General features: G+C 37.9%; 1 protein-coding gene across 1 annotated transcript in view; it reads left to right on the forward strand.

Annotated features, from left to right (window-relative positions):
• The window catches only part of DNAH12 (dynein axonemal heavy chain 12), a gene marked incomplete at its 3' end in the record, with an annotated part of 226,000 nt that overhangs the window by 79,565 nt on the left and 131,661 nt on the right, over window positions 1–14,774 (forward strand). Inside the window, exons 18-22 of the mRNA XM_079713687.1 lie at window positions 2,635–2,820; window positions 3,445–3,645; window positions 6,810–7,004; window positions 14,254–14,375; window positions 14,470–14,752. Of these exons, the coding sequence (XP_079569813.1) occupies window positions 2,635–2,820; window positions 3,445–3,645; window positions 6,810–7,004; window positions 14,254–14,375; window positions 14,470–14,752 (987 nt within the window). The remainder of the gene's footprint in view (window positions 1–2,634; window positions 2,821–3,444; window positions 3,646–6,809; window positions 7,005–14,253; window positions 14,376–14,469; window positions 14,753–14,774) is intronic.

Below are 14,774 nucleotides of genomic sequence, written 5' to 3' on the forward strand. Positions count from 1 at the left end.
ACTTCCTTCTGGCCTGCAAAGTTCCTGCTGAAGTCTGCTGATAGTCTTATGGGAGTTCCCTTATACAGTACATAACTAGTTGCTTTTCTCTTGCTGCTTTTCAGGTTCTCTCTTTATCTTTAATTTTTGTCATTTTAATTATAATGTGTCTCAGTGGGTACCTGTTTAGGTTCATCTTGTTTGGGATTCTCTGTGCTTCCTAGTGCAGGATGTTTGTTTCCTTCTCTAGGTTAGGGAAGTTTTCAGCTAATGTTTGATCAGATAAGTTCTCTGCTCCTTTCTCTCAATTTTCCCCTGTGGGGCCCCTATAACATGAAAGTGAGTACAATTGATATTGTCTCAGAAGTCTCTTAAACTATCCTCATTTTTTAAAAATTATTTTTTCTTTTTTTTTTCTGTTCAGCTTGGATTATGTCTACCACTCTGTCCTCCAGATCACTGATCTGTTCTTCTATATTATTCTATCTGCTGTAGATTCCTTCTAGTATATTTTTCATTTCAGTTAATGTATTATTCAGCTCTGATTTGTTCTTCTATATATTTTCTAACTCTTAGTTAAAATTCTGTGTTCATCCATTCTTCTGAGTTCAGTGAGCATCTTTATGATTATTACCTTGAACTCTTTATTGGGTAGATTGCTTATTTGCATTTAATTTAGTTCTTTTTCTGAGGTTTTGTCTTGTTCCTTTGTTTGGAACATATTCCTCATGCCTCCTCATTTTACCTAATTCCCTATGTTTATTTCTATATATTGGATAGGACTGTTATGTCTCTTGATCTTGGAGAAGTGACATTATATAGGAGACATCCTATGAGCTCAGCAGTGCACTCCCTCCTGGCTACTAGACCTTATGCTCCAGGGGTGTCCTCTATTCATGCTGCATGCTCCCTTCTGTTGTGGAAGAGCTAACTGTTGAGGGCATATTGGTTGGTGGGGCTGGCCCTTGGCCTGTCTGGCCGTGATGCTCTGACTCATGCAGTTGTTGTGGGTGCCTTGGTGGGCAGGGCAGTCTCCTGGTGAGGCTGACTGTGTAGCTGGGCAGTGCACCCTCTTCGGGACCACAGGTGGGTGGTGCAGGATCCCTGTGCATTTGACTATGTGGCCTGGTGGTGCAAAATTGCTGTGGGCCCTCTGGTGCACAGGGCAAGCCCCCAGCACTAATAGGCTAGAGGGAGGATTTCTAAATGGTGCTTGCCAGTGCTGGAGTCAGTCCAATAGAACAAGATCCCCAAAATGGCTGCCACCAGCATCTCCATCCCCAGGGGGAGTCCCAGAGGCCTCCTGCCTCTCTGGTAGGCTCTCCAAGATCAGCAAGTGGGTCTGACACAGGTGACTTTCAAACTACTGCCTTTTTGCTGGGACTTGGACCATGTAAGATTTTGCCTGTGCCCTTTAAGAGTGGAGTCTTTTTCCTATAGCCCTCCATCTCTCCTGAATGGAATCCCCACTGGTTTTCAAAGCCAGACGTTCTGGGGGCTTGTCTTCCCAGTGCAAGACCTCCAGGATGGGGAGGCCAACATGGGTCTCAGACCCCTTGCTCCTCGGAGAGGACCTCTGCAATGGTGATGTCCTTTTCATTTGTGTGTCACCAACCTTAGAGTTTGGCTCCTGACAAGATTGCATCTCGACTCCCCTACCCATCTTATTGTCACTCCTTCTTTATATCTGTCATTGTGGAAAATCTTTTCTGCTACTCTTCAGGTCATTCTCATAGATAGTTGCTGTATAAAGTAGTTGTAATTTTGTGCTGTGCTCATAGGAGGAGGTGAATTCAGGGTCTTGCGACTCTGGCATCTTGATCCCCCTCCTCCCCCATATCTTTTATTTATTTATATTATCTCAGTGGCTGAGACACTCAATACAGTGTTGATTAGAAGTATTAATAATGGGAATGCTTATCTTGTTCCTGATTTTAAAGGAAGTATTCTAATGTCAGTATCAAAAGTGATGAACTGGGCTTCCCTGGTGGCGCAGTGGTTGAGAGTTCACCTGCCGATGCAGGGGACACAGGTTCGTGCCCCAGTCCGGGAAGATCCCACATGCCATGGAGTGGCTGGGCCCGTGAGCCATGGTCGCTGAGCCTGTGCATCTGGAGCCTGTGCTCCACAACGGGAGAGGCCACAACAGTGAGAGGCCCACATACCACAAAAAAAAAAAAAAAAAAAGTGATGAACTAAGTGTTTTTGCTGAATATTTAATTTTTATTTCCAAACAGTTACATTTTGGCATTTTGTTGCAGGCTTTTCCCCATTTATGTTTTGTGTGTGTATTTATAGCTATATATTATATTATGTTGTGTTATACTATATTTTCTCCATATAATATATAGAATAAGCTTAACTTTGTATTTCCATAATAATAATATGACAGTTTTAATTACTGTAGTTTTATCATATACTTTAATATCTTATAGAACATTTATATCCCCCCTTTTTCTTACTCTTATAGTTCTCCTGGCTATTTTTACATGTTTATTTATGCAGATGAACTTTAGAATAATTTTGTTACTTTTTCTTCCCTTCCAAATCTAATTGGGATTTTGATTGGACTCATTAAGTATATTACCTAATTTCAAGTGTATGTGTATGGAATTCAAATGAGTGACTCATTATTATTTCTATTTTCACCATTAGGAATACATCCCTACTGTTTCCATCCTATGCAATCCAGGAATGAGAACACGTCACTGGAAGCAGTTATCAGAAATTGTAGGCTATGACTTAACTCCAGACTCTGGAACTACAATGAGGAAAGTTTTAAAATTAAACCTTACACCATACTTGGAAAAATTTGAAGTTATAAGTGCGGGTGCAAGCAAGGTAAATATGAAGATCAACTGAAATACTTTATTTGATGAGTTTGTTAATCAAATAATCATACTTTTTGTTGTGGTTGAATGTATAGTACTGACTAGCAGTGGGAGGAGATGGGGTAAAGTGGTAGAAGACCACTCTTATTTTTCCCCACAAAGTGTCTGCTTCTCTATGATTTCCTTGTCCTGAATCCTGAGTAGAAATTGTTCCTTTGACCTCTTGTTAATTCTGCCACATTTTGATATGCATGGATGATGTGCTAGTCTTGATATATAATTGTTCCATTAAGAATGGAAATAGATGAATGTGTGTGTGGCATGTGATATATGTGTATTCTAGCAGAGTAAGTATGGCCATCTAGTGTTCTCAAAATACACTGAAAACATCTTCAGACTATAGACTGCAGAAAAGCCACTTCAGGGAAAATCCGTCAGGTCTTTCATTCTGCTGTCTATTTTAATACTGACAGCAGTTGTTTTCAGAGCAAGTGAATTTTTTAAAACTACATTGTGATTTTCCATCGGAATTTTTTAATTGTTTAAAAACTTTTCTAACTTACAGACAGTTGCAGATTACCTTACAAAAATTGCTGTGTAATGCACCAAATTCTTTCTTCTTTTTCTTATTTAGGAATTTTCATTAGAGAAAACCATGCATACAATGATGGGAACTTGGGATGATATTGCTTTTCATATAAGTCTATATCGTGATACTGGAGTCTGTATTCTTTCTTCAGTAGACGAGATTCAGGCTCTCCTTGATGATCAAATTATAAAAACTCAGACAATGAGAGGCTCACCTTTCATCAAACCATTTGAAAAGGAGATCAAGGTATGTTAAATATGATAGTCAACTCCTGGTCATTTATAAAAACTGCAATCTTATTACATATATGCTCTTGTGAAAATAAGTCAGTTTGTTGAATAGCTTTGGTGAAATATAGAAACAGATAACTTAAAATTAATGTGAAAATATATAGAACAGATGAGCCATTAACTCTAATGATTTTTAAAAGAACAAATGATATTTTTATTAGGAAAAATATTCTCCAATGACAGTGATAGATTTGGAAGGAAAACGGTATTATTTAATCTAACTGTAGACAGCCTAGACCCTACTTCATGCTATATTCTTTTTTTTTCCACTTTACTGAGTATTTTATTGACATAAGCTTTGACCGAGAAGCATAAGGTTTTCAAAATGTCTTTTCTTATAGGCAGAAAATCAATCTGGTTATTTTAATAAATATAATTGTGCAAAATGGTTGGCTGAGCAGTTAAAGAATATCTGCTGTCATTATTTAATGGATGTGGGGCAGGAAAATGGTGTTGAACATGGAGGAGAAAAGAAGAAACAAATTTTCAACACTGGTGTTGCTATAAGGAAATGGTATTAAAGTGAAAGAACCAATATAATAATTTTGAGTTTATGCAGGAGTGTTATGTTATAAAACAAAATAGACTTTGGATATTTCTTATTTTTTTAATACAATTCAATTGCAGATAAGACAAAACATGAATTTTGCACTCTGAATTAAATATTTTCTTCAAAGGGCAATGAATAAATTCTCATTTAAAGATTGTTTCAAGTTGATGCTAATCTTCTTTCTTTTTTTGAACATCTTTATTGGAGTATAATTGCTTTAAAACGGTGTGTTAGTTTCTGCTTTTTAACAAAGTGAATCAGCTATACATATACATATATCCCCATATCTCTTCCCTCTTGCGTCTCCCTCCCACCCTCCCTATTCCATCCCTCTAGGTGGACACAAAGCACAAAACTCCCTGTGGCTGCTTCCCACTAGCTACCTGTTTTACATTTGGTAGTGTATATATGTCCATGCCACTCTCTCACTTCGTCCCAGCTTACCCTTCCCCCTCCCCATGTCCTCAAGTCCATTCTCTATGTCTGTGTCTTTATTCCTGTCCTGCCCCTGGGTACTTCAGAATCATTTTTTCTTTTCTTTTTTTTTTTTTAGATTCCATATATATGTGTTAGCATACGGTATTTGTTTTTCTCTTTCTGACTTACTTCACTCTGTATGACAGTCTCTAGATCCATCCACCTCACTACAAATAACTCAATTTCGTTTCTTTTTATGGCTGAGTAATATTCCATTGTATATATGTGCCACATCTTCTTTACGTATTCATCTGTCAGTGGACACTGAGGTTGCTTCCATGTCCTGGCTATTGTAAATAGAGCTGCAGTGAACGTTGTGGCACATGACTCTTTTTGAACTGTGGTTTTCTCAGGGTATATGCCCACTAGTGAGATTGCTGGGTCGTATGGTAGTTCTACTTTTAGTTTTTTAAGGAACCTCCATACTGTTCTCCACAATAGCTGTATCAATTTACATTCCCACCAACAGTTCATGCTATATTCTCATAACTTGTAGTGAAGTTCTATATACTATACTTTATATTTGGGAACAAATAGCTTGAGGGTCTTTTAGAATAATTAATGAAATATTGTCCACTTGACAAAAACAAATGATATTTGGGACTGTAAGATTATTTAATGTCCTTATAGTTGATGTGGGTAAGTACACAAAGCAAATAAATTATAATAACTAATAGTTTTATAGGTAGTATCAAAATTCAAACTGGAGACTATATAAAATGGGGAAAAGATCAACAACAAATGGATTTTTCCCCTGATATTTATTGACTTCTAAATGTGTGCCAGATGCTACTCTAGGGGTTTTACATTTATTAACCCATTTAATCCCCATAGCAGACCCTTAAGGTAGGCACTGTTATTATCAGTAGTCAGAGTTAAGGGAACTAAGGCATAGAGGGATAGGTAAGTTACCCAAGTTCACGCAGCTAATAAACGACAAACCTTGAATTCAAAAAAGGCAGTTTGGTTTTAATTTAAGCATAAATAGTGTATTTATAGGACACCTTGGCTTTCAATATTTGGAGAAGACAAAGAGTTGTGTTCTTCCAAAAAGACATAAAGCTGCACATTTTCCCTTGAATCAGGCTGACCTACCTTTTCCTGGTAAGATGTTTTGCTTTTGCAGATATTTCTTGTTCAACAAAGGAATTTACAAGACAAGTTTGAAACCTCTCTTAGAGCTTTTTTTTTTTTTTTTTTTTTTTTTTGCGGTACGCGGGCCTCTCACTGTTGTGGCCTCTCCCGTTGCGGAGCACAGGCTCCGGACGCGCAGGCTCAGCGGCCATGGCTCACGGGCCCAGCCGCTCCGCGGCATATGGGATCCTCCCGGACCGGGGCACGAACCCGTATCCCCTGCATCGGCAGGCGGACTCTCAACCACTGCGCCACCAGGGAGGCCCCTCTCTTAGAGCTTTTAAAACAAAAATATGAGGCCAATCTCTTGATATATAGGACCTTAGGCCATATATTTAAGAAACAAAGAGCTTATATGAATGATCTTTGGCTAATGAAATACCTTATGGATTCTAGGAGATCTGTGATAAAAAGGAAGACTTTTTCCCCCAAATGCATTGATGTAGAGCACAGTTTCTCAACCTGGTTCTAATGACATTTGGGCTAGATAATTCTTTGTTATGGGGGCTGTCCTGTATATTGTAGGAAGTTTAGCAGTGTCCATGGCCTCCACCCACTAGATATTAGTAGAAATCTCACCCCACCAGTTGTGACAAATGTAAATGCCTCCAGACATTGTCAAATGTCCTTTGGGGTGAGGACAAAATAGCCCCTAGGTTGATAGCTACTGGTGTAGAGCAGGGTGTATTCCTGTATGCTTTCTGGACATGGGACAGTTCACCTAGAGATTAGGAAATTGGTCTAAATAAATACAGTCATTTGCAATTGTGAGTTCCAATGATTTAGGAAAACTTCAGACCTCCTAGAGTTTTTCAAAGCCCATGTGAGACACTATAAGTGACTTTGAGCTGTTTTGCATTGATTCAAAAATTACAATAAATTTAAAATACATATTCCTTGCTATAATTTATGGGTTTTCTTTAATAACTGGTACTTAGAATACTATGCTTTTCATTAAGGCCTGGGAGGACCGTTTGATTCGAATACAAGAAACAACTGATGAATGGTTAAAAGTACAAGCTCATTGGCTGTACTTGGAGCCCATTTTTTGTTCTGAGGATATCATGCAACAGATGCCAGAAGAAGGGCGTCAGTTTCAGACAGTAGACAGACACTGGAGGGATATCATGAAGTTGTGTACAAAAGATCCAAAGGTGAAGTGTTTGTTTTCTCTGTTTCAAATAAAGGGGAATCTTTATTTTTGGCTATTACAGAAAGCATTTGGCTTTTTTTCCAAGTACAAAAATAAAACCTGCTCATTGTATACAAACTGAAAAGCTCAGAAAAATATAAGAAAGCATAGATAATTTTACTTTTCAATTCATAAGATACACTACTCATAACTCTTTAATATGTATAGTGGAGCTGCTTCAAACATTCATTTAACTCACTGGCTTCTCCTATGTATACTCAGTAATCCCTCTTATAAAAATAAATAGTAAAATAAAATAAAGTGAAGAAAGCAAGAGGGTGGGAGAGACAGAGACAGAGAGAGACAGAGAGAGAATGAATACAAACGAATGAGTAGTGCATGTGATTCACCTGAGTTTCTACTCAATGACTCTATATGCTTGGGGGTGATGGGAAAAAAGAGTCAGCAATTCTCTCAGTTGGTCTCACTTGCTATGTGTCTCTCCTAGTGAGTATAGCACCTTGTTGAGTGTGATTTTAATGTTGAAAGACAAACCATGTATTTTTCATACACATAGTATACAAAGTTCATGGATATATATATCCACTTTTTAATCTGTTATTCAACTTAAGAAATAACGATTTATTTCAATGCTGGATGAAAAAGTAGCTGTGCTGGGGACTTCCCTGGTGGCACAGTGGTTAAGAATCTGCCTGCCAATGCAGGGGACACGGGTTGGATCCCTGGTCCAGGAAGATCCCATATGCTGCAAAGCAGTTAAGCCTGTACACCACAACTACTGAGCCTGCACTCTAGAGCCTGCAAGCCACAACTACCGAGGCCCATGCGCCTAGAGCCTGAGTTCCACAACAAGAGAATCTTCTGCTCGCCACCCATGCACAGCAACGAAGACCCAATGTGGCCAAAAAGAAAAGAAAAAAAAAAGAAAAAGAAAAACTAGCTGTGCTGAACTGTTGAGAGTCAATAGTACTGAAATTTATGAGTTTCAAGGATTTCCCTTACATGTTGACTTTAAAACCTTTGTAAGACGTTATTGCTTATAGAACAGAAGTCAGCAGTTTTTTCCTGCAAAGGGCCACATGGTAAATATTTTAGGCTTTGTGAGACGTACAGTGTTTTTTGTAACTACTCAATTCTGCTGTTGTTGTAGTAAGAAAGCAGCCAAAGACAATATGTAACTGAATGGATGTGTCCGTGCTACATCAAAACTGTTTATGGACAACTGACATTTTCATGTACCATGAAATGTTATTCTTCCTTTAATTTTTGAACCTTTTAAAAGTGTAAAAATAATTCTTAGCTTGACAGCCATGTAAAAACTGGCAGCACGCAGAAGCAAGAAGACCTACAATCCTGCAGCCTGTGGAACAAAAACCACATTCACAGAAAGATAGACAAGATGAAAAGGCAGAAGGGCTATGTAACAGATGAAGGAACAGGATAAAACCCCAGAAAAACAACTAAATGAAGTGGAGATAGGCAATCTTCCAGAAAAAGAATTCAGAATAATGATAGTGAAGATAATCCAGGACCTCGGAAAAAGAATGGAGGCAAAGATCGAGAAGATGCAAGAAATGTTTAACAAAGATCTAGAAGAATTAAAGAACAAAGAAACAGAGATGAACAATACAACAACTGAAATGAAAACTACACTAGAAGGAATCAATAACAGAATAACTGAGGCAGAAGAACGGATAAGTGACCTGGAAGACAGAATGGTGGAAGTCACTGCTGGGGAACAGAATAAAGAAAAAAGAATGAAAAGAAATGAAGACAGCCTAAGAGACCTCTGGGACAACATTAAATGCAACAACATTCACATTATAGGGGTCCCAGAGAGAGAAGAGAGAAAGGACCCGAGAAAATATTTGAAGAGATTATAGTCGAAAACTTCCCTAACATGGGAAAGGAAATAGCCACCCAAGTCCAGGAAGCACAGAGAGTCCCATACAGGATAAACCTAAGGAGAAACACGCCGAGACACATAGTAATCAAATTGGCAAAAAATAAAGGCAAAGAAAAATTATTGAAAGCAGCAAGGGAAAAATGACAAATAACATACAAGGGAACTCCCATAAGGTTAACAGCTGATTTCTCAGCAGAAGCTCTACAAGCCAGAAGGGAGTGGCATGATATACTTAAAGTGATGAAAACGAAGAACCTACAACCAAGATTACTGTACCCAGCAAGGATCTCATTCAGATTCCATGGAGAAATCAATAGCTTTAGAGACAAGCAAAAGCTAAGAGAATTCAGCACCACCAAACCAGCTCTACAACAAATGCTAAAGGAACTTCTTTAAGTGGAAAACACAAGAGAAGGAAAGGACCTACAAAAACAAACCCAAAAAATTAAGAAAATGGTAATAGGAACATACATATCAATAATTACCTTAAATGTGAATGGATTAAATGCTCCAACCAAAACACACAGGCTTCCTGAATGGATACAAAAACAAGACCCATATATATGCTGTTTACAAGAGACCCACTTCAGACCTAGGGACACATACAGACTGAAAGCGAGGGGATGGAAAAAGAAATTCCATGCAAATGGAAATCAAAAGAAAGCTGGAGTAGCAATTCTCATATCAGATAAAATAGACTTTAAAATAAAGAATGTTACAAGAGACAAGGAAGGACACTACATAATTATCAAGGGATCAATCCAAGAAGAAGATATAACAATTATAAATATATATGCACCCAACATAGGAGCACCTCAATACATAAGGCAACTGCCTACAGCTCTAAAAGAGGAAATCTTAGACCAATGGACAGATCATCCAAACAGAAAATTAATAAGGAAACACAAGCTTTAAATGACACAATAGACCAGATAGATTGAATTGATATTTATATGACATTCCATCTAAAAACAGCAGGTTACACTTTCTTCTCAAGTGCGCATGGAACATTCTCCAGGATAGATCACATCTTGGGTCACAAATCAAGCCTCAATAAATTTAAGAAAATTGAAATCATACCAAGCATCTTTTCTGACCACAATGCTATGAGATTAGAAATCAATGACATGGAAAAAAATGAAAAGAACGCAGACATACGGAGGCTAAACAATATGTTACTAAATAACCAAGAGATCACTAAAGAAATCAAAGAGGACATCAAAAAATACCTAGAGGGCTTCCCTGGTGGCGCAGTGGTTGAGAGTCCGCCTGCCAATGTAGGGGACACGGGTTTGTGCCCTGGTCCAGGAGGATCCCACATGCTGTGGAGCGGCTGGGTCCGTGAGCCATGGCTGCTGAGCCTGCGTGACCAGAGCTCCGCAACAGGAGAGGCTGCAACAGTGAGAGGCCCACGTACTGCAAAACAAACAAACAAACAAAAAACCTAGGGACAAATGACAATGAAAACATGACGATCCAAAACCTATGGGATGCAGCAAAAGCAGTTCTAAGAGGGAAGTTTATAGCTATACAAGCCTACATCAAGAAACAAGAAAAATCTCAAATAAGCAATCTAACCTTACACCTAAAGGGACTAGAGAAAGGCCAAACAAAACCCAAAGTTAGCAGAAGGAAAGAAATCATAATGATCAGAGCAGAAATAAATGAAATAGAAACAAAACAATAGCAAAGGTCAATAAAACTAAAAGCTGGTTCTTTGAGAAGGTAAACAAAATTGAAAACCATTAGCCAGACTCATCAAGAAAAAGAGGGAGAGGAATCAAATCAATAAAATTAGAAATGAAAAAGGAAAAGTTACAACAGACACCGCATAAATACAAAGCATCCTAAGAGACTACTACAAGCAACTCTATGCCAATAAAATGGACAACCTGGAAGAAATGGACAAATTTTTAGAAAGGTATAACCTTCCATGAATGAACCAGGAAGAAACAGAAAATATGAACAGACCAATCACAAGTAATGAAATTGAAACTGTGATTAAAAATCTTCCAACAAGGTCTTCCCTGGTGGCGCAGTGGTTGAGAGTCTGCCTGCTGATGCAGGGGACACGGGTTCGTTCCCCGGTCTTGGAAGATCCCACATGCCACGGAGCGGCTGGGCCCGTGAGCCGTGGCCGCTGAGCCTGTGCGTCTGGAGCCTGTGCTCTGCAACGGGAGAGGCCACAACAGTGAGAGGCCCGTGTACCGCAAAAAAAATAAAAAAAAAAAATTTTCCAACAAACAGAAGTCCAGGACCAGATGGCTTCACAGGTGAATTCTATCAAACATTTAGAGAAGAGCTAACACCCATCCTTCTCAAACTCTTCCAAAAAATTGCAGAGGAAGGAAAACACCCAAACTCATTCTATGAGGCCACCATCACCCTGATACCAAAACCAGACAAAGATACTACAAAAAAAGAAAATTACAGACCAATATCACTGATGAATATAGATGCAAAAATCCTGAACAAAATACTCACAAACAGAATCCAACAACACATTAAAAGGCTCATACACCATGATCAAGTGGGATTTATCCCAGAGATGCAAGGATTCTTCAATATACACAAATCAATCAATGTGATGCATCATATTAACAAACTGAAGAATAAAAACCATATGATCATCTCAATAGATGCAGAAAAAGCTTTTCACAAAATTCAACACCCGTTTATGATAAAAAGTCTCCAGAAAGTGGGCATAGAGGGAACCTATGTCAACAAAATAAAGACCATATACGACAAACCTGCAGCAAACATCACTCTCAATGGTGAAAAACTGAAAGTATTTCCTCTAAGATCAGGAACAAGACAAGGATATCCACTCTCACCACTACTATTCAACATAGTTTTGGAAGTCCTAGCCACAGCAATCAAAGAAGAAAAAGAAATAATACGAATACAAATTGGAAAAGAAGAAGTAAAACTGTCACTGTTTGCAGATGACATGATACTATACATAGAGAATCCTAAAGATGTCATCAGAAAACTACTAGAGCTAATCAGTGAATCTGGTAAAGTTGCAGGATACAAAATTAATGCACAGAAATCTCTTGCATTCCTATACACTAACAACAAAAGATCAGAAAGAGAAATTAAGGAAATACTCCCATTTACCATTGCAACAAAAAGAATAAGATACCTAGGAATAAACCTACCTAGGGAGACAAAAGACCTGTATGCAGAAAACTATAAGACACTGATGAAAGAAATTAAAGATGATACCAACAGAAGGAGAGATATACCATGTTCTTGGATTGGAAGAATCAATATTGTGAAAATGACTATACTACTCTAAGCAATCTACAGATTCAATGCAATCACTATCAAATTACCAATGGCATCTTTTACAGAACTAGAACAAAAAATCTTAAAATTTGTATGGAGACACAAAAGACCCTGAATAGCCAAAGCAGTCTTGAGGGAAAAAAACGGAGCTGGAGGAATCAGACTCCTTGACTTCAGACTATACAACGAAGCTACAGTAATCAAGACAATATAGTACTGGCACAAAAACAGAAACATAGATCAATGGAACAGGATAGAAAGCCCAGAGATAAACCCACGCACCTGTGGTCAACTAATCTATGACAAAGGAGGCAAGGATATACCATGGAGAGAAGACAATCTCTTCAATAAGTGGTGCTGGGAAAACTGGACAGCTACATGTAAAAGCATGAAATTAGAACACTCCCTAACACCATACACCAAAATAAACTCAAAATGGGTTAGAGACCTAAATGTAAGACCGGGTACTATAAAACTCTTAGAGGAAAACATAGGAAGAACACTTTTTGACATAAATCACAGCAAGATATTTCTTGATCCACCTCCTAGAGTAATGGAAATAAAAACAAAAATAAACACATGGGACCTAATGAAACTTAAAAGTTTTTGCACAGCAAAGAAAACCATAAACAAGACGAAAAGACAACCCTCAGAATGGGAGAAAATATTTGCAAACGAATCAATGGACAAAGGATTACTCTCCAAAATATATAAACAGCTCATGCAGCTCAATATTAAAAAAAACAAACAACCCAATCCCAAAATGGGCAGAAAACCTAAATAGACACTTCTCCGTAGAAGACACACAGATGGCCAAGAAGCACATGAAAAGCTGCTCAACATCACTAATTATTAGAGAAATACAAATCAAAACTACAATGAGGTATCACCTCACAGCAGTTAGAATGGGCATCATCAGAAAATCTACAAACAACAAATGCTGGAGAGGGTGTGGAGAAAATGGAACCCTCTTGCACTGTTGGTGGGAATGTAAATTGATACAGCCACTATGGAGAACAGTATGGTGGTTCCTTAAAAACTAAAAATAGAATTACCATATGATGCAGCAACCCCACTACTGGGCATATACCCAGAGAAAACCATAATTCAAAAAAACACATGCACCCCAATGTTCATCACAGCACTATTCACAATAGCCAGGACATGGAAGCAACCTAAATGCCCATAGACAGACGAATGGATAAAGAAGATGTGGTACATATATACAATGGAATATTACTCAGCCATAAAAGGAAAAAAATTGGGTGATTTGTAGAGACGTGGATGCATCTAGAGACTGTCATACAGAGTGAAGGAAGGCAGAAAGAGAAAAACAAATATCATATATTAACGCATATATGTGGAACCTAGAAAATGGTAGAGATGAACTGGTTTGCAGAGCAGAAATTGTGACACAGATGTAGGGAACAAACATATGGACACCAAGTGGGGAAAGTGGTGGGGGGTGGGGGGGGGGGATGAATTGGGAGATTGGGATTGACATGTATGTGCTGATGTGTATAAAATGGATGACTGACAATAAATAAATAAATAAACATAAAAAAAGCAGTGGCAGCACAGTGTATACAGATATCAAAGCATCAAGTTATATGTCTTAAATATATACAATTTTTATTTGTCAATTGTACCTCATAAAAGCTGAAAAACAACAGCAACAAAAAAGAAACTGGTAGCAGACTGGATTTAGCTCATAGGATGTAGTTTGCCAACTCATACCATAGATTGTTTATAGTTGACAGTTGTTAATGCAAAAATTAAATCACACACCAACCTAGCAGACTCTTTCCACATCAATCAAAACAATATAGGAGAAATGAAAATATGCATGACAATCATAATTTCTCATTTATAACTAACATCTTTGGATAAGAATATTTGTGATTTATTGAATTCTAATAGTTTCACATAAAAAAATTTCCTGACAATTTTCATAAACCTTTTGACACCTTAACATTTTTGACATTTTAATGTTTAGGTCTTATCATAATATCTGATATATAAGTGCTGACCTGAACGAATTGGTCTCTTTTAGGTTCTTGCTGTTACTTCTTTAACAGGTTTACTGGAAAAACTGCAGAACTGCAATGAACTTTTGGAGAAAATTATGAAAGGCCTTAATGCATATCTTGAGAAAAAACGACTTTTCTTCCCTCGGTATGATGGATAATCAATTGTGCTATAATTAAAGCATTTTCTGCTGTGTGATGAATTATAACTAAAACTTTTGTATTTGCATGTTTTTCCCTAGTTTTTTCTTCTTATCTAATGATGAAATGTTAGAGATTTTGTCAGAGACCAAAGATCCACTTAGAGTTCAGCCTCATTTAAAAAAATGCTTTGAGGGCATCACTAAATTGGAGTTCCTTCCCAATTTGGACATTCAAGCCATGTATAGCTCTGAAGGTGAGCGAGTGGAGCTGATTGCACTTATTTCCACGTCTGCAGCACGAGGTGCTGTGGAAAAGTGGCTCATTCAAGTAGAAGATTTGATGCTCCAGAGTATTCATGATGTGATCGCTGCAGCTAGGCTGGTATGTTTCCTAGGATTTAATG

Source organism: Hyperoodon ampullatus, assembly GCF_949752795.1.
Source record: "Hyperoodon ampullatus genome assembly, chromosome: 10".
Lineage (NCBI taxonomy): Eukaryota > Metazoa > Chordata > Mammalia > Artiodactyla > Ziphiidae > Hyperoodon > Hyperoodon ampullatus.